The 27,154-nt window shown below is 38.0% G+C and overlaps 1 protein-coding gene across 1 annotated transcript in view; it reads left to right on the top strand.

Annotated features, from left to right (window-relative positions):
* Positions 1-970: 970 nt before the first annotated feature.
* Positions 971-27,154, top strand: part of LOC144652981 (uncharacterized) — a 53,861-nt gene continuing 27,677 nt past the window's right edge. Inside the window, exons 1-31 of the mRNA XM_078512877.1 lie at positions 971-1,076; positions 2,181-2,290; positions 3,121-3,294; positions 4,160-4,615; positions 5,155-5,547; positions 5,868-5,983; positions 6,790-7,060; positions 7,402-7,592; positions 7,936-8,102; positions 8,411-8,586; positions 9,258-9,344; positions 9,859-10,034; positions 10,841-10,907; positions 11,260-11,349; positions 11,632-11,906; positions 12,437-12,545; positions 12,922-13,146; positions 13,468-13,578; positions 14,043-14,138; positions 14,430-14,567; positions 15,457-15,716; positions 16,362-16,461; positions 17,153-17,236; positions 17,662-17,942; positions 19,267-19,375; positions 20,541-20,690; positions 21,484-21,648; positions 22,023-22,163; positions 22,640-22,871; positions 24,422-24,567; positions 25,576-25,815. Of these exons, the coding sequence (XP_078369003.1) occupies positions 2,209-2,290; positions 3,121-3,294; positions 4,160-4,615; positions 5,155-5,547; positions 5,868-5,983; positions 6,790-7,060; positions 7,402-7,592; positions 7,936-8,102; positions 8,411-8,586; positions 9,258-9,344; positions 9,859-10,034; positions 10,841-10,907; positions 11,260-11,349; positions 11,632-11,906; positions 12,437-12,545; positions 12,922-13,146; positions 13,468-13,578; positions 14,043-14,138; positions 14,430-14,567; positions 15,457-15,716; positions 16,362-16,461; positions 17,153-17,236; positions 17,662-17,942; positions 19,267-19,375; positions 20,541-20,690; positions 21,484-21,648; positions 22,023-22,163; positions 22,640-22,871; positions 24,422-24,567; positions 25,576-25,815 (5,308 nt within the window). The 5' untranslated portion in view covers positions 971-1,076; positions 2,181-2,208. The remainder of the gene's footprint in view (positions 1,077-2,180; positions 2,291-3,120; positions 3,295-4,159; positions 4,616-5,154; positions 5,548-5,867; positions 5,984-6,789; positions 7,061-7,401; positions 7,593-7,935; positions 8,103-8,410; positions 8,587-9,257; positions 9,345-9,858; positions 10,035-10,840; positions 10,908-11,259; positions 11,350-11,631; positions 11,907-12,436; positions 12,546-12,921; positions 13,147-13,467; positions 13,579-14,042; positions 14,139-14,429; positions 14,568-15,456; positions 15,717-16,361; positions 16,462-17,152; positions 17,237-17,661; positions 17,943-19,266; positions 19,376-20,540; positions 20,691-21,483; positions 21,649-22,022; positions 22,164-22,639; positions 22,872-24,421; positions 24,568-25,575; positions 25,816-27,154) is intronic.

Below are 27,154 nucleotides of genomic sequence, written 5' to 3'. Positions count from 1 at the left end.
AAAGAGTTAATCCTTTATTCAGCGAATGAAGAGCAATAAATTATTTTGGTCTGCCTTTATGTGCTTTGTCTTTTATAAACCCCGCGAGGAAATGCTGAAATTTCAAAGGAAGTGATGAGCGGATAAAAAGGCCCTTGACAAAAAATTTTGTTTTTAACATAATATACTAGTACTTATTATCGTGGCACACTTATACTTTTCCTGACATAAGTCAAAGTTTATAGCCACGTGCAGTGCTTTTTGCACGGCAGATAAACAAATTATTACGAAAGATAAAACACCAGAGCTTATTTTTATCATATGACTAAATTATTTTGTCGGGAAATTCGCTGTTATTTTTTGAGGAAGTAAACATTAACCGTAACCATGGTAAATAATAATTCGTAACAGCTGTGGAAATATTAGCCGCAGGCGAGTGTTTCTGCAGCTTATTTCTCTCTTCCATCACCTACGCATGTTACCATAACTCTATGGAAACACGATTAAGGTTTTTTTATTCTTACCTAGAACCACTCACGCAAAAATTCATACTCGTTGTGCGGCCTATATAGAAATAAGAATAAGAGTGAGGACAGTTCAACCTTATTATAAGTTTTATGATACAAGGAAACTAATTTTGTCTAGAAATCCGCTATAGGTTGACTTGAAATGAAATATTCCAAAACATTTTCTGATCGCGTGCGTATAATGGCGTCATTTTCACAGCTTTTGTTCCTTTTTTCCTTTTTACAAAGCACACTTAATTTGAATGCACCACTGTTGGAGCTATAATACAAACAGGAACTAAACAAATCTCCTGTGATGAGCATTTTCATCAAGTGTTGAAGGTCCAGTATCATAACGCGACTTTCCGCCAAGCTCATCCAGGGATGATAAATGGGAATAGGCGTAGTTGTACTTAATTAAAAAACTGCCATAGTTTTACAAAGTAAAACGGCAGATTTAAAAGAGACAGGCGTTGTTGGCACATTACCGGAGGGAAGAGAGAAAAATATATCAGAATGGTTTTATAGAAGGATTCTGAAAGCATACTGTAAGATTAGTTATACATTTCTACAATATCAAAGGTGATCAAGGTACGTGACAAATTAATATATTTTCTTATTCTTTAATTTCTCGTCGTTTGGAATTCCCTCCATGTCGTAAAAGCCTGCTTATTACCGAGTTATAATCTACGGCTATAATCAGAACTTTCAAGTGGTTATTAAATGTTATGTATCAAGAATTATCTTCATGATTACCTTCATGTATCAACTGTTTCTCCAAATTTGAACTACACAGAAGAGTTGTGTTTGAGGTGTCGGTAATTTTTTACCTTTAAATCGAAATTAGACACCTTAAGAAGAAAAACATCAATGAAGTAATAGAAAGAAGGAACAAGGATTGTTAACACTAGTGGAAATTGAGGCGATTACACATGGTGAACATTAGCGATTTGGATTATTTTGGCAATTTGCACCTTCCGCGACTTTGCTCATTTAGTCAGGGCTTTAATTTGAGATCATTTCTCCTTCTCTACCTGTATCCGGTGAGGTAAGATATTCTATAGACCTCAATCGTTTTCTTCAAATATCAAAATATAAATTCCTGAAACGTTGCGCATTCATGATTTAAAATATCTGTTCCATCATTTCGTTTAATTTTCGGATTCTTCTTATTAACTTTTACCTTCGAAGGGATCACAGCGTATTCCATTTTTCCTAAAAGGACGTTATTTTTATGTAAACAATACTTTGCTTTACTCTGTGTCTTTTCAAAATAATTTGTTTACTCGCATATTTAAATGTGGATTTTTTATTTGGGCAAATCAGTGCAATTTACAAGTGTTGAGTTTTATGAATATTAGATACAAGGCCAAGCTTATGAAATTAAACAGATAGTTTACTTTTTTATCCCATAAAGAGCCTTCATAGCGTTTTTCATCATTATTTGTGGTTCCTAATTTTATTAATATGAAGCTAAAGAAATGTTATTTTTAGTTGATTACAATTCAACTATTGCGAGAGACACTGTTGTTAGAATAAAAATTGTAAGGTCAGCCATTTCAAAAGCCTGCCTGTTTGCAGTACAGACAGCGATAGTGCGAAGACTGCAGACAACTGAAAATACTAAATATTTTGAAAAATTCATGAGTGTTTGTCTTCGCAATTCCACAAACTATTTTCTACTTTATTTTCAAGATAATTTTAAAGCGGTCCATAACTGAAAATGCCATGTGATCGTGGGATTTGTTCAAGACTGCCAGTCGTTCCTTTAGCTCTCATGTTTGTAGCAATGGTTTCTTCTTTAGGTAAGTTAATTATTTCAAACGTTTCGCCTTTTGTATATGTGTAAATAAGTAGTTTTCCGTTCGATGAATTTTCTTATGTTTAGAGTGTCAATGAACACAGAAAGGTAGGATACTTATGGGATTTTGAAGGGCCTTCTGGTGTCAGCTTCACACACACTAAAAAATAAGTGATTAAAAAAACTAAACATTTATTGTAAAACACAACAGGTATACCACAAAGACACAAATAAAACTGAAAGAAGATTTATTTTAATTATTTAGATATTGTTAGATGGATTTTTGAATTATAAAGCAAATAAATCATCGCAAGGTGCTTCGAAGTGGGTTCAACAATTCTCCACGATTTTAAGCCATATTTGGTGGACTTGACCTTCCCTAGTTTTAAGTCTGTTTCGGCAAGTAAAACAGGTAGCATGAGAGTGAAAAAAACATATCAGGAAGCTAACAGTAAGAGAGCATAAATTAAAGAAAGTATAACAGTGACAAGGGATAAAAATGACAAAGCATAACAGTAAGAAAGCATAACACAAGAGGAAGCACAAATCACAAAGAAAAGTAGTGAAACAGAAAGCATAACATGATAGTAGAGTATGATAAAATCACACCCTCAAGCTGATGAAAACGTTGATTAACAAGTTAATCACAGTTGTGTTTGCAATTTAAACAATTGCAAAAAGGCAAAAAAGGCTGAAAAATAACCATTTTCAGGCTTCTTTGCAGGCGTTTTAATTACAAACGTTACTGCCATGTTTCTTCCTTTCACACACTATTCGCAGTTCATATATTATTTTCTGTACATATAAATCACTTATCATACTCTTTATTCTAAGCACCAACGGAAGCTTGTTCTACAATGCGCCTTCGATCGGGAAAGTGTTGCGTGTTTCCATTTGAGTACAATGGAAGATCGTACAATGACTGTACAGTTGACGGATCAGCCGGGAGACCTTGGTGTGCCACAACGTCAAATTTTCCCCAGGACGGAGAATGGGAAAACTGTGATTGTAAGTGGTGTTCTGCTGTCATTTTTAATTAACACCCGCCCGTTCTTATGATTGTTTTTTCACCAAATAATATCCACCCCAAAGGTATTGTTTATGGACATAATTGGAAGTATCAGCTGTGATATTGCACGGAACGTGTACTAGCCTAGAACATCACGCTAGAAAACGAAATGAAAATAAGTTCTATCTTTGGTAAACTTAGAATTACAAACCCATGGGAGTATAGACACACATTACAGACACGCAGTGGCAGATGGTTCTTGGAAATTACGAATTGAAAACCTTTAAAGCCTAGTAACTGGATAAATAGAGAAATTGTTCAGAAGTCGTTTCCTTTCGTGATTGTCGTACAACACGTAGAGGTAAAGCCGAAGGTTTTTCGAGATCTAAGCGATCCTTCTAGGAATTCTTATGATCTGAGCTGTTGTCTTCACGATTTACATTAAAGTTTTAGTTTCAGGATTCAAGTAGTCTTTGTTATGATTTAAGTTACACGCTTGTTGTTCTGAGATATCAGGTATTGTTATAGGATATAAGCTAACAATCGCTGGATCAAATGGTTGCTGCGGTATCTTGTCACTGATACCGCCAAGTTGAAGCTTATTGCTATCTATTTTTCTGCTTTGTTTTTTATAAAGTTTGGAGCTACTAAAAATTATTTGGATTATTTGAATTCAGATTCTCAAACGACCAAACATCATTCTTTTCCTTATTACTCTTCAAAGTAAAGCTTGTTGACAGGCGAACAGCCCTGTTGGTGTGCAGCCTTTAATGCCAGGTTACAGTGCTTTGCCGAAAGACGTCTATTGAAGAGTAAATTTATAAGTGTTTTCACACATATAACGATTAGTTTATCTCATTCTAGTGCAACAAGGCCGGTGTCCTTCAGGATGGTTCCATCTAAAAGACAAATGCGTATTCATAAATCCGATTCCATCGACTTTTGATGACCATCACTATGGCGTTAACAGGTGGAAAACTGCATTGAAGAGATGTAACGAGCAAGGTGCTGACCTCATGATGGTGCGAGATCTGAAGGATCTAAACGGACTCTTATCCATGTACTTCACTACGGGAGTTTTTTACCGCAGACCACTGTTTCTCGGATCACGAGAAAACTTCAACTTACGTTGGAAATGGCTAAATGGGGCCGTGGTCTATCCGGCTCTCTGGGGAACCAATGAGCCCAACACAGAATATGGAAGATGTGGAGCGGTTGAGAACTTTGAAAGAAGGTGGTTTAACAGAGGCTGCGGTTGGTGGCTAGCCTCGAAGGGCTGCAAATTTAGACGGGGAGCATACATTTGTGAGACCCGACCAAGTGAGTGTGAAAGGTATTACTGGATTGTAATGCCTTACAGGGTTGCTGCATGACGATGTTGAAATAATACAGTGCCAACAATCGCTACCAGCGCGTGAGGGTTTTTTGTTAAGATCAAGGGTTATGGAAGGCACAAGGAGCAGGGAAAATACCTTAAATTAGCGGTATATAGTTAAATGAAGTTTTGGGTACGTTAACGGCAACGACAAGCTGACTCGAAGTCATTTTAAAATTAATACTATGTTCACTCAGAATGGTATGTGCGAAGGGACCAGGTCAGTTAACTACGCGCGGGAAATATTGGTCTGCAAGTGATTAATAAGCACAAACTGTGTTAGTTTATTTTGACCAAAAACTAAGAAATTAGAAATGAGTGGTTTAGTGGTTTTAAAAATTTATTACAATTTGTAAGTGGTTAATCGGCTATTTATATTAGGATAAGACAGTGACTTCATATTGGAACCACACCACCTGTTATTAATACAAAATTATAATCTTCATTCATGTTATATATATTGATAAGCATAATTTTATTTTAGTAAACAACACCTGTCAACACGATTACACATTGATTGATGACCGCTGCTACAAGGTGCACACCAATCCTCGCCTTTTTTGGAACGATGCTTGGTGGGATTGCGACAGTCAAGGCAGTAACCTGGCAATTATCGACACCCCCGAAAAACTGCAAGGAGTCATTTCACTGCTGGAATCGGTGGAGTGGACATATGCTTTTCAGATTGGGTTGATGAGGGATCAGGACAGTTGGTCATGGCTCGATGGAACAAGTGTCGACATAGCATTGTTTAAAGCAGGATATCCCCAAGTAACACAGAAAGACGAATATTGTATTGCATTTCATGGGTACGATCCAGTCATTATTAATGTGCCATGTGATGACGTTGCTGGCTACGCCTGTCAAAGCTCTGAAGGTGAGAAAAAAGGTTTAGTGATGATCTTGTAGAATTACGGGTGTAGTCTAAACCAGTGGCTAATAGAATCCGAGTCTACGGATCTGGTTTTACGTCCGCCACTCTCGGGAGCAGAATGAAATGGCTATGATCTTTATCAGGGAATAAAAAACTTTGGTTTTGCATTATCTTGTGCAAGTGAGAGTGCATATTGTTATTGATATGCGACGAAAAATCGTGTTTGTGTCAAGGTAGGAAAGTCGAGCCCATAAGGCGTCTGATGGATTTACTGTATTCTTATTTAGTTCTTTCTGTAACTTTAAAATGCCTTTTTTTATTAGTTGTCAAAGCCAATGTTGCTTATGGAAGCTTGACCCGCTTCTCAAGTCTGGCTGCAGGAAGTAATTCATCATTTGCAGTCGACAATAACCTTACAACTTGTTTTTTCTCTAAAAAGGTAAGATATTAAATTATCCATTGTTTTTTTTAATATATTAACACAACACAGTGGCATAACATTTTATGATTATTCTTCTTTCGCACGATTGAGAGAGAAAATTGAAATGTATAAAGTATAGTCTTTTTAAAGATGGATTCCGCTGAAAGTACCAAAAATTAAGTACCAAAAATCTACTTATAGTTCAGTAACATTTTATATACTATTTGAAACATCTCACTGAAATTCATTTGGCTCAGTGACCCCGTGATAAAACTCTAAAGCGTTCTCGAGAAAATTAAAGCCAAACCTCGTAAAAATGTTTAAAACGCGCGCCATTTTCTTTAAAACCGACGCGAAACGTCCGTTTTAACTGAAATGTAGATAATTTCAAATCTATTTTTTCAGGCGGGGTCAGCTTGAGAGCTTAAGTTTTGGTAGGTTTTTGTTAGCTGTGCTCAAACTGTTACCATGCTATGAGATCTCTTTTAGGTAACTTTATTTTTGCCTGTATTGCTCGAAGTTCGGCGGAAACCATCTCAATTGACTGTGCATTGAATAATACAAATACAGTCGAACCCCTTCTAACGGCCCCCTTTCTATAACTGCCTGGTTTTTATTTCCTAATCGTACAGCGATCATTTTTTTCTTGTTGAAACCTAGTAAATGTAGTTTCGAGGATGGGGGTTGCAAAAATCATGCAAGTTCAGCTGTAGTCAGTCGCTTTAAAAATGTAACTTTTCAAGAATACCGATGACCAGAATAAGTAGAAATTTTTTTTTAAAAAAATATTGCTTATTAATGCCTATTTGTATATTTGCGGAAAGGAGGCGAATCCATGGCTCAAAATTGAACTTATCAAAGAATTCTTCATCTACAAAGTGACGGTAGAAAATCCCAAGAACTCAAGCAACGACGGACCTCTAACAGTGTCAGTTGTGTCACGCAGTAATAGCAGCTCGGTGTGCACTGAGAAGCAACACTCTTCATATTTGGAATACCAATGCATTCCCCCGGTGAAAGGTGACGTGTTGTACGTCAACGGGCCAAGTTTCAACACCGCAATGGTTTTGTGTTATGTAACTGTTTTGGCGTTAGGTAAGCGTTGTAAGATTTTCAAAGACAATTTGTAAATCTAAAAAGTTACTATCTGGGTTTTTTAAAATTTATATATCATTATTATTCATTTATTTACTTCTGTTTGGTTGGTTTTTATTTGTTTAATTACTGTAGGTTCTGCAAGGTGGAATTTGAAAAATAGTTTGTTTAGAAAAACATTTGATAAAACATCAATGTTAAACTGCTATCATATAATAATTCCGAAAATATTAAAATTATAATTATATTACGGTGACGGCTGCCTCCTAGTCTGTTATGGTAGAGTCTTTGCGGCCGTGAAAAACTAATTTATAAACTCGAAATTGATTTTTTCTATATAGAAACAGAGATAAACGCCAGAGGAATACTCAGAGAAGTCTGGTATGCGCCAAGAAATAACGAAAGCCCTGATAAATTAAGCGAATGGAATGTTTTCCGGCTTCAAAGTAACTTTTGGAATTTAATTCAAATGATGGATGCACCAACCAACTTTGATGACTACTACGCACAGAAACTGAGCGCCTTTATGAAGGTAAAAAGTATGCTTGGTCAAAGTAAGTAAAGGAGTCTTTTTGGTGCCTTGACTAATATTTTCACAATCTTTATTGGTTCATTATATGGCAAATTAATACAAAACAGTCTGTTCGGCACCAAACTCTCTACATTATGGTAAAAATATAACAAATGTACTAGTGGTCCCAACGAGTAAATGGAAATGTTATGTATTGGCGGATTGTAATAACATTTAATAATTCACCACTTAGCTAATTGTTACAGTTATTGAATGCGTTATGCCAATAACCCTTATAACCTTTAACTCGTACCCTTCAGCTATTTTTGTTATCATTACATTACATTGAACGATTTCTCCTTAGGTCACTGAAAGTGGTTTTCACACATTTTATATGACCTGCGATGATGAATGTGAGTTGTGGTTTCAAGATATTGGCGACCTTCAAGGCTCGGGAGGAAACAAGTCTGAGAGTAAAGAATTAATAACACTTAAAGAGAAGCAAAAGTTAGTGCGACTAGAGTGGGACAGGTAAAATAAACGCTGCAACTTGCTACTGGCTACAGACAAACATTCGTATTTTCATAAAAAAAAAAGTTTTATAAGGAGTCGTTTTTGAGTTAAAAGCAACTCCGAAACGGCCTTATAATAATTTGGCTCTGTTATCTATCTAACAAATGTCGTTCGTCTGGTTTACCACTAGTATTCATGACCTTAAAATTAGACTTCCATACAGGATAGCAAATCGCATGCACTCAAGAAATGTGTTTGTTGACAACATTATTTAAAGTAGTGAGTTTACAGTCACTGGTAGCAAAATTCTTCCATTTTCTGTTTAGGTCGGTCAGCAGGCAAACTTCAAAGCCAATATTCCTTTCTCGATGTCGCTTTTACAAAATTGAGGTCTATATGCGAGAAGAAGTACGTGAAGATCACCTATCTGTTGGAATCAAGTTTCCAAATGGACAAGAGCAAAAGCCAATGAGTGCTGACAATTTATTCTGGTTGAAAACAGGTTTGAGTTTGTGTTTTGTAAATAACTAGCGGGAGCCAATTATGGTCTGAATAGTTTGCTACAAAGGCTGCAAAGTGTCTGTTGCAGTTTGGTAGTGGACTGGTTTATTCCCAAGCAGGGTAATTTTAACATCTAAACCTTAAGCTATTTCATTTTGAGTGACGCAGAACAGCTTCTTGTTGTTAGAAAACAAAATGAGGAAGCTTAAAAGGCCGCGTGAAGTGGACTTAAAGCTTCTATAAGTCGGGAAAAAAAAAAAATCAAAATTTTAATGAAATGAAAGTGAGCGAATTGTAAGCAGGATTAAAAAAAGGCTTCAAGTTGCATGAACAAAACATTTTAAACGACATTTAACCAAGCAACGTCAACAAGTTATTGTGTCATGTTCTTTGGCTAGATACTTGGTATAATACAAAGATGGATAATTGGTACAATACTAGCAAATCGTTGGACAAACTGACACAATGATGAGGGAGTAGGACGCAGATGGGGGGGGGGGGGGGGGGAATTCTTGATCGCCTCCTCAATTCCATCGAGCAATATTTCTGCTCAGGCCATGCTTTGCAAATTGAAGTTGGAGTTGAAGGCCTTTTGTGCTTGCCTGATAGCTCAGAAAATATTTCTATTGCTTTGAAAAAAATTATGACTAACATTTTTTTATTCTTTACCAGGTGAACGGCACCTTACCTTTAGCAACATTCGTTTTGAGCCTGGTCACCAGTTCACAGCAGACGTTGGATCAACGATATCAATCTCAGGTTTGCATGATTTATGCACTGTAGTTTTACCTTTTGCGTCGACCAATAGCTCTTCACAGAGCATGGTACGCCAACAAAACCTTCATCGAAACTAGTTTTTGTCCCTCCCGATCACACCTTCCCACCACTAACCCCAGTTACAGCCAGCGATTGTCATTTTGTATTTGACACTTCCCGTTTACGTTCCTCTAGCCCTTTAGATTCCATTATTTTCCCTTTGGATTCCATTACAATCTTTTCCTCGATGTTCAACTCGAACTTTTGGTGGGTGTTTCCTTCTAGCTCTTTGCCTACGGCACATCGTTTGGTTTATGATTGGCTGTGTTTCACATGTCTTTGATTTTTTTATGTTCTGAGGTCTTCCCTATGCTCGTTTGGGGCTACTTCATGTTTCAGCACGACAGAAGTCGACAGAGTCGACAGAAGTCCATTTATGCATAAATGCGATATTTTAGTCTGATGTCCTTGTTAAAAAGATGAAGGATCAAAATTTACTTCCGTTTCATTCAATTAGGTTCGTACAGATATTGCTGCCAAGGGATTTCCTGTCCTGATTGCGATCGACGAATTTCTATAACGATCTTCGACAACGAATATGTAATCAATTCTTCTCTGCCGATGAGTTGCCAAGAAAATTTATTCAACATTTCACTGCAAGTCGATGTGCGACCAGGAGCCTATCGAATACAGGTGAGTACAGACAAAAGAACATATGTAAGGACTGTTTCCGATAAATCATCGAAGCGCATCAGATTCCGTTTGTCATCGAACCAGAGAGAATTAAAACGAGCAGTCGCTCAAGATTGACGCCATTTGCATGCTGTTTGCTAATTTTTGCACCTGCTCACATAGAAAAAAAGTTGTCCGTTGGTCGTTGTCCCGCCTTCCATGCTAGGCCATTCCAAGAGCGAGAACTTTCATAGGTTTAAAAAGTTTTCTGAAGGGTCACTGGCTATAAAAGTAAGATAATCTTGGGGGTAAGCCAACTTTTCCTATATAAACACTCTGGATATTTTTGCCTTGTCCCACCCGGGAAAGTAGGAATATATGAAACGTGAAAAACCGACAAGAATACGGTTTTTGGCTGGTAAGTAAGGTCATTGGCTGTTTCCATATGACACAATGTGGAAAGATAAAAAGTAAAAAGGCGCAAATTGCAGTGTGGAAAAAGAGCAAACTTTCAGGTTCGAGATATATGGTTGATGTTTTTGCCACGTAAAATTATCATTGCCTTTTGAGAGAGAACATGTGGCAATAAAATTGACAACTGATGGCCCAGTTTAGATTACGCTCTTGTTTATTGACTTGAAAGCTCGAAAAAGGAAAACCAAAAGTTGGTGCCTTCAAATAACAATTATGAGGACTATTTGAAATCCATGTAAGATTCAGGCTTAACGTTTCAAGTTCAAACTTGAAAGAGATTTCAGCATTTTCGGAAATTGCATGTTTTAAAAAATGTCCTATAACACTATTCCATTATTTTCCGTCTCGTTTAGGCCCATTATTCTTTCGTTGATGAAAGCGACATAAAATCCCTTGAACTAGGTCAAGTATCTGTTACAGGTAGGTGTTCATTGATTTTTGCTACTGAAAAGATGATCAGGAATTCAAACTGCAAAAAATAATCGTGTTTTGCTAAATAACTATAAAAACTATCTTTTTCTGATATCCTCAGCCTTAAGCTTCAGCAGAAAATTCAAACCTCGAGCTTGATAATTCTCGCTGTCTCTTTAAGCCTCATTCAATAGGTATATAGCCACATCAATTATCGTCGATCTTTTCGATTCGTGGGTGTTGGCCTTCAAACCGGATAATTTAAATTTAGACATGTTGTATAATTTTACTTGTAGATAAGCTGCTTTTAGGAAAAAATAAGTTAATTATCGTTTACTAACTGGCGAATGTTGTCTTTCAGCTGCTGTACTGAGTGAATGCAGTTTTTCTCAAGGACTTTGCCAATGGAAGAAAAGTGGTTCGAATGGATCCTCGTGGAAGACAGGGGGAGGTATTCTACAAAAGATGTTCTATTTGTAAAGAAACGATTACACGGAAAATACCAGTAAAAACCAATTGCACAACTTTCACAAGACGATGTCAAAATTGTCTTCACAACGCTGTGTCATTTTTTAGAATTCAAATAGTTAAAATGACATTTTATTCATGTCTTGACGTTTTGCTGATAAGAAACGACCGCATATACGTATTCCTACCTGATTTTTATAGGTTTGTAAGCGTAAGTCAAGAATAATAATTTTCCAATAGTAAAAGTCATTGTTCTTGTTATTAGTTTATCAGGGTGCGTATTTGATGGGCGTCGGCAAAGCGTCTCTTGAAAGCCCGTTGCTACCTTGGAAAGATTCCTATAGAAGAACATATACCTGTCTACAGTTCGAATACATATTGCCTGACATGACGAAAGTAACGAGTAATAGAAACACTCCCTCTCTTGAAGTGTACGTTGGTTCAAAGGAGAAAAAAGTATTGCTTTGGGAGATAAGAGGCTACCATGGAAACAAACCATCCAAGGCCCAGGTTTCGTGGGAATCAAGGAAAGATGTTCTGGTACAGCAGAGTTTTGTCATATACTGAATAAAAAATGAGACGGAAAGAACTATAGCCATCATACTACTTTAAAACAATGCTTACACGAAAAATTTAAGTTAGGTTTTTTGTGCGTGTTTTGTGTGTTGGCGGACAAACAGGTGATGTTCCGAACCTGAGTTTTCATTCAAGTAAATTGCTACAGAAATTGAAACTTGCAGGCCTTTTTTTAATGCAATTTACAAAGTTTTTGTTTTGAGCACTTCGCATTAAGCTGTTATAACGATACAAAAACGTGTTGGAGTATTTGGATTATATCTAAACTATTTTAGAACGCACAGCCCCTTCACCACTTCAGCGATGCCAGATTTCTTAGCTTTCTGATTCAGATGTTGCTTGGTTACCTTCTGAGAAGGCATGCAAAAACTTATTGGTGGTTATGTTTCGTGTCCTCATATTAGTATGGGTTTTCCCGAGCTAGGTGGTTATTTAACACGTTAATAAAGTTTCTATTCTATTCTATACTAAAGTTACTGTTTTTTATTATTAAGGTTGTACTGAAAGGAGAAGCAGTGAACAGCGGAATTGTTTCGGTTGTAATTCAGAATTTAAAGATCTTTACAGATAGCTGTGAAAATTTTCCCTTGTTTGCTATTCCAGGTTAGTTTCTGCCATTAACTTGACTTCAAGACCGCTTCAACTTCATTGTGTTTATTAATGGTAAATCGAACTCATTCTGTTAAATTTATATTCAATGAATTTCTGAAAATCAAATAAAAATGATTGCTATTTTACGTAAGCGTCACGAGAAAGTGCAAAAAAAAAACGAAATTCAGGCTTGAACGAAACTTGAACCCACGGCTCCTGCGATACTGCTTCGGTGCTCTTCCAACTAAGCTTTCAAGCCGGCTGGGAGCTGGATAAAGTCATAGAAATGAATACAATATCATATCTTTGGTGGAACAAATTCAAATACTGATATTTCTTATATTCACCTACATGAAAACAAATACTTGATTTCTCTTTAATTTCACAGGGCATAGTTGTAGCAAGGAAGAATTTAAGTGTGACAATTTACAGTGTGTTGAAGGTACTCAAAAATGCGATAACCAGTCACACTGTTTGGATGGATCTGACGAGAGCAACTGCAAATGTCTAAACCATCAGTTTGCGTGTTTATCAGGCGAGTGCTTGTCTTCAGAAGAACTGCGAGATGGAAAAAAAGACTGTAAGGATGGAGAAGATGAAAAGGAAGAACAGGGTAACAAAAATATATTAGGAAATAACTTTATTTCAAAATAGTGTAATTGTAGTAAGGGGATGACATAGTTTGTTAATGGTAACACGCTGACTGTTTCTTTGATGTAACTTTCAAAGAAAGTCTTTGAAAGTAACAACAAAAACAGTCAGCGTCAAACCATCAACAGACCAAGTAATTTTATGTTTTCTCGGTTAAGCCTAATTATCAACTTACCATCTTTTACCTAACACGTCGTTCAGTAGCGCTCTCTAATAAACAATTTCACTGGTCTAAATATTAAATTTTAATTTTAGTTTTGCAATGCTTTAACGTCTTTCTTAGGGAACCTGAAAAATCACTACCTGTGTTTTGATGGAAAGCCGCTATCTTGGTCACAGACCTGCAGGAAAACAGAAGGATGTACTGACGACACTCATTTTCCGTCCATATGCGGTGAGGTCCATTACCGTTATGATGTGTTAGTGCGTCTCAATATAGCTAAAATCATAGGTGTTTTGCTGTTGTGGATGGAGCGGTCACCAAAGTGTCGTAAAACAAAGGATTCAAGTAAAACGACAAAGGCATAACAAATTATCTTTCTAAGAAGCGTTTCCCCAATAAAAAAACTGTTAATTACACACCCCCGTAAAACAATTTTTTGAGTACTGCATTTGATTTTTTGTGGTGTTGGAGTACTTTTTGGAGTACTTTTTTAACATTTTATGAACAACATACCACAAAGAAATACTAACAGAGAACTAGATACAGTGCAAAGGTTACAGGTGTTTTGAGTACTTCTACGTCCAACTAACTCACCTGCCTCTCTCGAAAATGATAACATTTCTTATTTGAGAGTTGATATCCCTTACCGTCCTTGTTTTCTTTTTGAGTGAAAAGAACCTCATTTTCCTACACAGGAAAGACGGAGTGCCCACTGCATGACTTATCTTGTTCAAGACAAAGAGAAGTTAGAACTGAGGACAAGGAAAACACTTGCCAGATTCCGTTTCGAGGTATGATGTTTCACTTCAGACTTGATGGATGCGCTTTAAATTTGTTTCGCAAACTGAAGAGGTTCTGTGATTATACACAAATGACAAGAAATATACTCGAAATCGATTTCTTCCTGCAAATCAGAAATACTTCTCCAAGTTTGCTTGCGCCCTGAAAGGTGTCTTTCTTTTAGATTTTATCCAAGCTGAGCATAATTTGTTTGATTCAGCCAAATCTGATGTTTGTGTTTGTTTGCACTTCGCCACTTCTTAGATAAGTGTTGATAGACATATATTCTGTTTCTATTTCAGGGCCATGCGATTTTCAAAACGGGTTATGTGGATTACGGAATGATGTCAATAGTGAATTTCAGTGGACAATTGGAATAGGATCAACGCCATCAGAAGACACAGGACCTTCCTTTGATCACACGACCTTATCAAAAGATGGTAATTTATGGTGGTCGTACAATTTAAAAATCTGAAAAATGTTGGATAACTTTAATTGTCGAGTGCTAGCACTGAATGACGTCGGGTGTCAGCCAGTTGGCAGGGCAAGTAGCCAGTTTTCCTAATGAAGGGCTAAGGCTTGAAACAACAGCTCTTTGATCTAAGGGCAGTGTAATGTGGTATCAACATTCCATTATTAAAAGCCACAAAGTCCAGGTTAGGGAAACTAGATAGGAAGTATACATGTCTCATTAACGCAGAAAAGGTGTTTTTAAACTCAGGTGAAATGAAAATACGACGCTAGCTTGTAAAGGTTTCAATTGTGGTGATCTAAGCATTCTGTGTTCAAGCGAAATTGCTTACTCATATTTTTATCGTTTTGACCAAACCTGCAGCAGAATCCTCGTTATATTAGCCCTTTAAGGTAGCTCCGTAGTTATTCTGGGAGCACTCTTAGACTACAAACTCTGCGTCATAGCTTTTTCGGCTTTGGTAGCTATGAAACTTTAGGAAAACTTTCACCTATCATTCAATAATATTGAAAAAATATTTGTAATTTTATTGGCGTTCAGCTGGACCCAACTTTTTTGAAAGAATCTCTTCCAGTAACAACATTTATTACTTTAGTTGAAGCAGAAGGGCAGAAATATTGAGGTCACCTCGACTAGGCACTGATTAACATTCTATTGAAACAACTTGTAAGGCCCTAACCAAAATTTCTGTAAGAAACCTTCTTAGTGCTTGCTTAGAGTTGAATTAAGGTTACCTTGATATTTCCACACTTCTGCTCCAACGATTCCCCAGAAAATTGTCATGATGAGTGCGCCCAGAATTAGTACGGAGTCACCTTAACACCTTAAAGGTGTTTATCATAAATGTTTTCTGTTAGGTCGTTACCTGTATATTGAAGCATCAAACAGACAAGCTGGTGAAAAAGCCAGATTACAAAGTGGCTGGTTTATAGAAACGAAGCAGCTTTGTTTACAGTTCTGGTACCACATGTATGGGAAAGAAATAGGATCCCTTAACATTTACATACAAACCAACGGTTCTGAAACAAAGGTATGGAGTCAACAAGGGCACATGGGAGAACACTGGATATTTGCACAACTTCCATTAAATCCACCGAACCTCGAAAGACAATTTCAGGTGAGACAATGCTACGAATACAGTCAACTCTCTCTTAACGGACACCTCTATAAGACGGACACTTCTTTAAGACGGACACCTGGTGTTGGTCCCGTCCCTGCCGTTTTTCAGTCATTTTACTGTAAATAAACTCCCTATAAGACGGACACCTCTCTAAAACGGACAGTTGAAGCCGGTCCCGACGGTGTCCTTTGTAGAGAGAGTTAACTGTACACATAATGGTAAAACTCACTGCGTTTATCATCTTTTAAAAATGACCTTGCTTATAACTACAATTATTAAAATTATTATTGTTTTGCACATATTGCCGTGGGACTGCTAAAAATTCTGGGTAATTTACTCTATGTCAGACATTTCATTTTGTTATCAAAATGGAAATTTTGACCGGTGTGAGAAAATTATGTCCAACAAATACGGATCACCTTGAAGTTACGATTTTAAAAAGGTTATATTTTGTTTTTTAGCTTGCTAGTCGTGCTAGCTATTGCAGCAGTATGTCGAAAGTGAAGAAAGATAAACTTTTTGACACGCAGTCAATTTAATCCAGGGAAACATTCACGAGTCCAACCCGTGATTTCCCTGTATTTGGATGATTTACTTATCCGAGAGACTAGGAACGCACTGATTATGTTATGTTGGTTATAGTTTGCCATAGAAGGCGTGATAAATGGCGGAAGTTCAGGGGATATAGCTATTGATGACGTCGCTGTCATGGATGGGAACTGCTCTAAGATCGTCAAACAGGGTAAGCATAATAGTTTTCTTGAATGTGAACTCTTAATCTAGACAAAAATCTCAGCACTCAGAAAAAGTAAATGAACTCGTACTGTTGTGCCTTGATACAACGAATGTTGGTACAACGGCACTGACTAAACCTTTTAACTTCTGCAACTTAACCCAATATAACGAAGGAATCCCTTCCTGTTAGGAAGAAATGCAATGGAAAACTATTTGGTCTCAGGGGTAATATGGTTGTAAGTTGACGCTGGTTTAACAACATAGGAGTTTTGTCCAAAAGAGGGCAGCGGTTTTTTTGCTAGTCTTCTAATAAAATCTCTGTTCTGAAACACTGGTAACGTTTGTTAAGAACGAAGAACAGATATGACGAAAATGTTTTTGAGCGATTCCGTTTATTTGGAATTATCAATAACTTAGATTTTATTATTTTTTTTTAAAGTGAAAACAGAAATTAGAGACTGTGAATCAAAGAGCGATTTCCATTTGTGTGGAGAAACCGGTGAGAGTTCTCCTGAACTGCACGGTACGGGACGAGTGTGTACAAATTTTCAGTGGAAATGACCGTTTGCATGCGTATAAAATATCTTGGTTCTATATTAATTTAACTTGTATATTTACTGGTAGTTCATTTTAGAACTACATCTGAGTGCTAGTGTATATACAACAATGATTCGTAATTCTTCCATGCCCGTCATCAGAAAGCCCAGACTGTTACTTTGAAGATGGAAGATGTGGTTGGACTGGCGAGGAAGACTGGGAGATAAAGGTTTCTAACGGAAATGGTAATTACAATTTGCTTCTTCTTTCAAAACTTTGAGACGTGAGTGAGTGTGTGGAGAGGGGAACAATCTCTTCGCTTTGTAGCACAGGGTAAGGATAATGAATGTACTCCAAACATACGTACTTAAATAGACAAATATAAAATCTACCAATGAAGAAATTATGGGAACGGAGAAGGGAAGAGAGATCATAGTATTGCCAAGAACTTTTCTGGTGTCTTGACTATCGAAATTATAAATTTCATTTATACATCACAGTAACGCGTTAAGGAAAATCTGGCAATAGCACTCAGTAATTATGTTGAAAGACGGGTAAAGACATGTGCGAGCTAAAAATCTTTTTTTTTCCATAATGCAGTATGACGAATACGACTGATAAGTAAACTGTTGATAATTTTTAAGCTAACAATAATCATTTACTTTTACAGGAAATTTTCTTTACTTTAAATCAGACTTGGGTTACTCAATCAGGAAAACGCTGACAACTAAATTCCTCCAGCCAGCACATGGGTGGCAGTGCTTAACATTTTGGTACTTTACTGGTGAACTAGAGAGATCACATACAAACGACGAGGTTGTTGAGTTAAACGTCTTGCTTCATCTTCATGAAAACAACAGCGACGTCATTACTTTGTGGTCCACGACTTATAGGTCGAACCGCTGGGTTTATGTACAGCTGCCTCTTTACCAATTCGACACTCCTTTCAAGGTAAAACAGAGGCACGAAAAAACTAGGTAGCCTAAACAAACCAAGCCTTACCTTACCTTACCACCACCACCACCACCCAACCATACCTTAACTTAGCAAACCTACGCTAGTCTTACCTAACCTAACCCTGCCTAGCCTAGCCTTTTCTAACCTAACCTCATCTAGCCTAGCTCTGCCTAGCCTAGCCTATTCTAACCTAACCTCATCTAGCCTAAACCAGCCCAACCTAGCCCAACTTTGTTTTGCCTAACCTAGCTTAGCCTAGCCTAACCTAACCTAACCTAGCATAGCCTAGCCTAACCGAACCTAACCTAACCTAGCATAGCCTAGCCTAACCTAACCTAACCTAACCTAGCATAGCCTAGCCTAACCTAACCTAACCTAACCTAGCTTAGCCTAGCCTAGCCTAACCTAACCTAACCTAGCATAGCCTAGCCTAACCCTAACCTAACCTAGCTTAGCCTAGCCTAGCCTAACCTAACCTAACCTAGCTTAGCCTAGCCTAACCTAACCTAACTAACCTAGCATAGCCTAGCCTAGCATAGCCTAACCTAGCATAGCCTAGCCTAGCCTAGCCTGGCCTAACCAAACCTAACCTAACCTAACCTATTGTAGCCTAACCTATCCTTTAAAAGACTTACTTGTTCACGATATGATTTTATAAATGTAAAATCCCAGGCCACTGACGTATAAGCTGTTATAGCGGAGCTCCAGCGCGCCAAGCACGCCAGCGGAGCACCATGGGTAAGGAAATTTGGTAAATCCCTGATGCCGAGAAAATTGGTTATCGAGTAAGCGTACGCCCGCCCGCGCCTACAGACTCTCGGGGAGGGAGACGGAAGTCACAAGGCAACCCGTCTCTGCCTGAATCTTTGATATTGGGCATCCATGATATGGTCAATTGACAGCTGTCATAACAAGGTATCCGTTGACCAGTATCACATGGCCACATCGCGGGCTCAGGTGTACAGCTTATTCGCGTCATGACCTTTTTTGAAGTTGCCCGCTGACCAGGTTATGTTTCCATTGTATCGCGGGCTCAAATCTAATTTTTTCTACGGTAATGGCAGGATTTTGTTAGCAATTTCTGCGATTGGCCGGAGTTGACGATAAATTTCGGCTATGGATCCTTCTTGGGTAGTATACGTTTAACATCTTCAATAACGTTACAGTATTTTCCAGGGAAGTATTTTCTCAAAAGGATAGATTACAACGGATAGGCCCATTGCCGGTACCAGGCTCTAAGTAAAAGTTCCAAAGTTTCTAAGTAATAGTTACCTAAACGCACCCCATTTTACCGTATTTTTTCTGTTATTATCAACAGGTCTCGTTTGAAGGAACTTTACAGTCTTTTGATCCAATTTCCCTTGGACTGGATGACATATCTTTTTCAAAAGAAAATTGCACTCTCATTCCAAATGATGTTCAAAAAGGTATATTGCAAAAATCAGCCGTAAATAAGCACTCTGACTATTTGCAATTAGTTGCTTTTGTTAACCGATTTTTTTCCATCCACGTTAGCAACTATCCTTTATTTAAAAGAATTAAAAATTCAGTGCTAGAACACTATGAGGAAGCATTACGTGATGTCTAACGGTTTGGCGGAGTTGAGCAATTCTAATATTGAATTGAAAGATTAAGATTTAATTTACAAGTTGTTAACTGCAATGTCGGTAAAACTGAGCGTCGGGATCTTGTATTTTCTCCGATCTCTTTATGTCGCAATCGCTTTTTATCAGCGTAATCGTGTTACTTGTCGTAATTTAGAAATTCCCATGTCGCCAGTATTCAGGGTCATGTCAGTATGCCACGCCTGCCCCTGGGAAGTCTTCTTCTACATTGCAAGAAACATGTCACATAAAGTTTTTTTTTTCAACTGAGGACTGAGGCAACTTATTTGAGTTGTTGTTCATCACCCTTCAAAGCCATTTAAGAAATAGAGTGGGAGCCCAACCCCCAAATAACATCCCCGTTTTACTGCCACCTGTTTACTAACAAGCACAAATGCACTAAATTTCTTGTAAAACCCGTGCACTTGTATTCTTTGTTTTTCATCCTGCATTCCGTCACGAGATCCGCGATGGATTAAAATTAGCAAATCTTATGGACACAATGAAGATGAGTCACTTTACTATCACCCTTTCGCACTTCGACCAGCCTCGTATTTTGGCCATTTTTTGGCCCATTAGTGTGTATTCTCAAAATTAGAATTTGTCCACCAGAGAATAAACATGATAAAGCTACTTTTACGTTGTCCTTTTTCAGTACTAGGCAGGCCTGAAATGACGGTACGTTAGAGCGCCAAAGGCGCAATCGAACGTGCGAACTTCCAGGACGATCAGGGGGGTATGCCTCCGCGGGATAGTTTCTACAAATTAAGTTGCCCGAAACAGCATTTTGGGCGATCTGAAGGTTGTATGATATGAAACCAGGGAAATAAAAACAGGGAGAAATAATATTGACCAGGGCCTTTTATATAATTAGCAGGTGCCAGGGAGGTCGGAATTCCACCAGGGAGGGAAAAATTACCCACCAGGTCGGGTTTCACCAGGTCTGTTACAGAGGGGGTTTTTAACTTCTATATTTCTTACATTCCAGATACATGCACCTGGCTAACGACCTACCACACTTGTTGTAAGTTTCCATTTCACTATGAGAACACAGAATACTACTCCTGCACGGGTGACGATAGTGACAGCTTTTGGTGTATTTATGGAGACGCTTGGAACGAATATGGCAACTGCCAGGGTAAGATACAATTTAAACACTCCTATGTCCTGTTTTTTCAATGTTTTTCAAGACGACAATGAAAAGGAGGCTACAAGATGACGACTTTGATGTTTTTCGAGGAGAGCATTCATATAAAGAGAGTCGCGGTGGCCTAATAATTGGGCCTCTGCGTCGAGCAGTCCGGCTTTAAGCCCTGGCCAAGGTGATGGCATTGCGCCCTTTGGCTCGCAACTTTACTCTTGCAGTACGAGGGAATTTAATACTGTGGGTAACCCTGCAGCTGGGATAAGTTTTGGCAAAATTGGACACTTTGATCCCACGCAAACTGAACCCATATAATTCATCCACAATATTAGTAGCCTTACTGTTTTATGTATTGTTTTCCTTTTGAGTGGCGCCGTGGCTCTCAGTGGTTAAACGGTATCTGTACTGTGTAGAAAACGTTTATGAGATTTTGATCTTTTAAGCGAGAACTGTTCTTGGTGGCTCATTATCACAGTAACTGGAAAATTGAAAACAAGCGTGTCGCCTTGTCGATGATGCAGGGCCACAGTCGCTGGGATAAACAGGAACAGTTGCCGCTCATGTCAGACATATCTGCTTCCAGTGTCCAAAAAACTATTTAGCAGCCCTTCCCTGAAGTGTTTAATATTTTTTAAACGCTACTCATAATATGATGGAAAAAGTTAAAAGAGAATAAGGCGTAAGCCTGCCTGTTCAAAAACGTTACTTTTTGACATGAGAAGCGAGGATTTTTTTTTCCTCAAGTGGCTTTTAGTTGAAAAGAAAGTGTTATTTTCTATTTTACTAGATGTCTGCCAGTGGAAAACGGAAAGTGGGCACTGCTGTGCACTTCCCTTCGACTACGGCAATAAGACGTACTCTTCTTGCATCACGACTCCAGACAGGCCAAGACCATGGTGTTCTTTAACCTGGGTGTATGATTTGGACCCTGACGCATGGGACTACTGTAAAGGTGAAAGGATTAGCTAACTAGTGTACCGTTATAAAAACGATATTATCGTCAGCATCATCATCTCCGCCACCACCACCACCATCATTATCATCATCATCGTTACCTGGGTCTAGTTAAAAAAAGCAAATTTCTTATTTACTTTGCCATATAGGATATGATTTACTGTGCCATTGTGTTTTGATCAAATTTGTTTTGAAAGCTAAGCTGGCATTTTCTAACTAGAGTACCTGGGTCTAGTCAAAACGAACAGATGACATCATAGATCTAAGTTTAGAGATCTCATATGTAACTACGTTTCCAGGGTCTTTTAAATCATGATATTTTTAAAACGTCGCTACAAATTTGCGTTTTAAACTATATTAATTCACTTACAGATTATTGTAAACTTGGGCATGAGCTGTGTCAGTGGAAAGTTGATGATGGTGACACGACGTGGCAAACTGTGAGTCGAGAACAAACCAAGAACTGGAACAAACAATTTATATCAGCTAAGGATAAGGAAAAATCATATCAAGGTACGGTAATTGAAGCGATATACCAAAAATGAAGATCTTCAGGTTATTTTGCAGAGAAATAAAAATAAAATACTTTGCAATATGATATTCTTACTTGATGGGTTATGATAGGTCCCATAAATCCCCCTCAAATTTTAAAGGAGACAATTTTGTACTTCTCAAAAGAATGGGGACTAGGCTGTAATAGAAATGTAGCTCTCAAATACACACTACGACCACTTCTGGTAACCAAAAATTAACGGTGGCCATATTTGCATTGGGTCTGATGAAAAATAAGATCATAGGCGAGCAAATTTACACTTTCCACTTCATCGCTGACTAATCACTAATACATACGCTAAGCTTCACGAAAATTCATCTTTTGATTTGACTACATTCCTAATTTTATAGTTACACAAACTGATCCCCTTTGCTTATTATATATTTACCATGCATTCTTATTTTCATTTCAATTCACGTTTTTTATACAATCACAGAGCAAGATGATTTCCAAGTTATCCTTCCACGAGCCTTGTTTGGAAACATCACAGTCAATAAACCTGCGTTAGAAAATGACTTGAAGGCCATCACAGTTTGCGTCTGGCTCCAGAAAAATGGATCCGCGATAGAGATAAAATATACAACGAAATCGGACGGTTGTGACGAGATCACTGCGCTCGGAATACTATTTAACAACAGCATCACAGTTATAATTCTTGGAAACGAATGGTAAGTTACTGACTCCCTTCGCTTACTTTGATATACGTAAGCAGTTATCCAAATCAAACAGTGCATTAGGAGTGTTAGATTTCCCGGTAACATGAAGTCACCGGAGCATTGCTTCCCGGGGGGGCACTCAAAAAAGTTTTATACGGGGAGGCTCCGCCCCAAGCTCTTACCCCTTACCCTTTATATACAATTTTGACAGAAATTGTACCCCTTTCGTATACCTTTTACTGAAAAAAGGTACCCCTTTCATATATCGACGTGACATAGCCTTAGAACAGGACGTTTTCTTGTCATTTTTATAAAGCGCTTAATAAATTAAAATAATACAGTCATAAAGTGCGTCTGTTCGAAATATTTTAATTACAGGTCTTTTAAAAAACCTAAATGACGGATTTCATACCCTTTCATAAACCTAAACTTGTAAAATCGCTACCCTTTTATATACCTGAAGCCTGAAATAGGTACCCCTTTCGGGCGGAGCCTCCCCGTATAGGCCGTTATATGGAGTACCCCCCCCCCCCCGGGCATTGCTTCTTGGCCAAGATGGGAAATTTTAGGCACGGTAAAATAAAAATATCAGTATTAGCTGCAAATAGGCAAAAAAGATAACATACTGTTTAAAATGGTTGCCGTGTGGGATTCTGATGTATCGGCTATTTGGTTGGCTTTCCATTTGAATTGCCCAATAGATCAAGCACCCCTGAATTCTTGGGGCAGATTGCTTCATAGAAGAACACTACTAAAACTGAAACTCGTCTCAGGTAAATGGTTTGTGGCTTAAGCAAAGCGGGTTGTCCTTCAAACCTTCTCATACTGTATTGAACTAGCACCAAGTTTTTGTTTCAGGATTTAAAGTTAATCCCTTACTAGCGTCAACGTCGCGTTCAGTTATATAAGTTATCAGTTACGGTTTCTGTCGTTTGTCCTTTATTTTAAACGTTGACTAATCTTAAACTATGGCTAATACGTTTGCGTTAACTGCCTTTCAACAATTGTACAGTCGAAGCTCTCGTAAGCGGACACCCTCGGGACGCAAAAAAGTGTCCGTAACTGGAGCTGGCCGCTTACGAGAATGGTTCTCGTAAGCGGCCACTGGAGGTGTAGGGGATGGATGTTCGCTTACGGGAGATTGCCCAGCTAACAATAACCGGACGGACGTGTAGGACGACAAAACAAGTACTGAAATATGGTAAAGTTCATTGATAAAAATAAGATGAAGAGGTGTAGATAGGATTTTCTATGGGTTGTCCGCTTACGGGAGCTAAAAAACAAAGAAAAAAGTCTAAGTCGTAATCTCTGAAAGTGTCCGCGGCCGCTTACGGGAATGTCCGCTTACGAGAATGTAAAAATACAGAGTTTGTATGGAAGTTAAAAACGGGGTTCCAACAAGGCGGCTGTAAGTAGAGCTGTCCGCTTACGAGAGCGTCCGTTAAGTCGCTGCTGTGAGACTCTATCAATGATTATGACGTAGCAACCATTATATTTTTTTTTGCAAAACTCCAGATTTCTTATTCGCAATAAAGTCTATAGATTTCCTTCCTTTTCCTCAGGGGTGTTCCATCCTACGTAATTAATAAAGAATGGCATCATGTGTGTGTTACTTGGCTTTCATTTGGCGGGTACCTCAAGGTCTTCGTTAATGGAGCGAAACAGATCAGCAGATATGAATCCTCTCTTGATGCAGTCGTGATCAAAGGTATCAAAAAGTAGTCAATTAAAATAGGTCTTTGCAATAGTTGGACATGTGACCAAATTTCCGTAAATAAAAATAATAATCTTTGGAGAGTTCTTTTATCATGGATGAAAAAAGCGTATAGTACTCAGCTAGCATAAAAATTTTTGTACTTTATCTAAAAAGATTATATTCTTCTGGGCATTTAAAATTAGAAGAATTTAAGTGGGAAGAACAATCATTGCCATTCAGTTACACTCTAGTGTTTTCCCTTACAAATCCTGGTAATTTGTTTGATATTTTTAAGCTGCCATATAATATCTGCCTATAATTTACTGGCCTGACATTTGTAAATACCATTGTCGTTATGAAGGGATTAATTATAGAAAATTTATCTCGATGGCGAGACGTTCTCACTTCTACACAGATCTCACCTTTATATTGCACAGGTCTGAAAATGTTTATTCCGTCAGCTGCATGTTTTACGATAACTGGTCACGTGCCTATCTTTTGCAATAGGCCTATTGTTTCTTATGCAAAGTTGCATATGTGGTTTGGTTTGCCAAGTTTCCATAAGAATTTGTCGTTACACATGTATAGACCAAATTGAAGAAACGTTGACCCTGTGAGAAACATAAGTCATGAACGATAATACCAAATGGGATTCTGGGTAGACAGCATCGGGAAGCTAAGTAATAATCCATTTATTTGTAATCAAGACTTTTCTTTTTTTTTAAGAGCTTTAAGAGCATGATTTATACAACCTGTCTTATTATCGTATTTTCCTGTCTTATTATCGATTTCCAGGTAAACATTTGAGTCGCAATACTTATGATTTATGTTTTTCATGGGTCAACGTTTATTCAATCAGGTGTATACTTAAGTGGATAAATGCCGTGATATGCCCAAGAACACAGCACGCAGACAGCCGTAAGGTCACCGCACTCTATTCCTTCTCATAACGATGCATTAAATTTCACCAATGCAAAATCAAGTCGCCCTTATTTCATTTTATTGTTTATCCACTTAAAGGGGGAGGTCGCCTTACAGTCAGCTGCCCAGATGTAAGCAATTCATCAAAACAAGCAAGCGTTGGCCGCGTCAGTGGCCTCAACATCTGGGAAAATGTGATCGATGATGAAGAGATACAGCGGATGTCTTTAGGCTGCAAGAGGAGAGATGGGGATCTAAAGACTTGGGGAAGCTTGCTCGATGGACTTCAAGGGAACGCTTATGTTTTTTATAACACCTCATCTTGTCGAGATCATACTGGTTTGTAATTACACTTTTCCAGTATTTTTGCTGGTCACATGAATACTGTTGAAACACGCGCGAGGTGACGCCCGCGCGCAAGACCTTTATAGACGCGTAACTCGCTTAAGTAGGTTCCTAAGTGGAGATTATTAATGTTACCTATTACCAAAAATTGTGTTCCTTGGAGTTTCAGTTACAAATCGATGCAATGGAATTATATTTTCGGACGTCTCTTAGAGAATTAAGACTCCAGTAATGACTTCATGCCAACATCGTCATATGTAGCGTAAAGATTTAATTTAGCGCCCGGGGCACTTATTTACTTTTGGCACCTCAAGTGAGGGCGCTTATTCGAGACAGGGAGCTTATTCGGAACAGGGCGCTTATTATTTTTTGAGAAAAATCAAATGTTCAAAACAAAACGTTAATAAATATTAAATAACTAACAATAACATAAACTGTGACGGTAACAAATTGTTGAAAGTTCAGTTACTTTTGAAAGAATTGTACATTTTAGCAGTAAATATATACATGTACGGTGCGGTGAATGTTCACGAGTTTATCTATTCGACGTCGAAGACTTCATAGGGGCGCTTATTAGAATAGGGACGCTTATAAGAATTGGGGCGCTTATTAGAATGGGGGCGCTTATTGACAAAAACACAGTCGAAGGGGGGGGGGGGGGGGCGGCTTATACGGAAGAGGGAAGAGGGCATTTATTGGAAGGAGGGCGCTAAATCGAATCATTACGGTAGGTATGTTCTACGTCCAAGTGATTGACGAAGCTAATTACATATGTAAGTCGGTTGTGTCACCGAACCAATACTTTTGCCTAGGAAAGAGACGAAATAAGGACAATGCTTTTGTCCAGAAAAATTGATTTTTTCGATTCCAAATTCCGTAGTCGACTTGTCTTCCTTGTTTATCTTCGTTTTCTCAGCGTAATCAGTGGCTGACTGTTTGCAAACTTGCAATCTGATTGGTGACACATGTACATACTACTGACCGGTTAGATGGTCCAAGTAGAACTAGTAGCAAGCGCGCAGTTTCTGTACATTATAGCCGAATAGTATCAAAAAAAACCCTCAATAAATAAGTTTTATTAATGTTATAAACATACTTTAAATTGTTCCTTGACGTCGATGCAATACTGGCATTTATTGTTGCATTTCCAGCTTTGCTTCTTCCCTTTTATTTTTTGCTTTCGTGAAGCGTTAAGTGAACGGTTCAAATAAGAACGTTTCTGGAAACTGAAAAATTTAAGAAATTAAGGGGTACATTCAAGGTCTTTCCGCTTCTTAAGGAGTACCAGGATCCCCCCTATTTATTTCGAAATTTAAGTTCAACACGCAAGTTT

Source organism: Oculina patagonica, chromosome 5 (assembly GCF_052425735.1).
Source record: "Oculina patagonica isolate OP01 chromosome 5, crgOcupat, whole genome shotgun sequence".
NCBI lineage: Eukaryota > Metazoa > Cnidaria > Anthozoa > Scleractinia > Oculinidae > Oculina > Oculina patagonica.
Note: the sequence above shows the minus strand (reverse complement) of the source record. Positions and strands in the feature narration are given on the sequence as shown.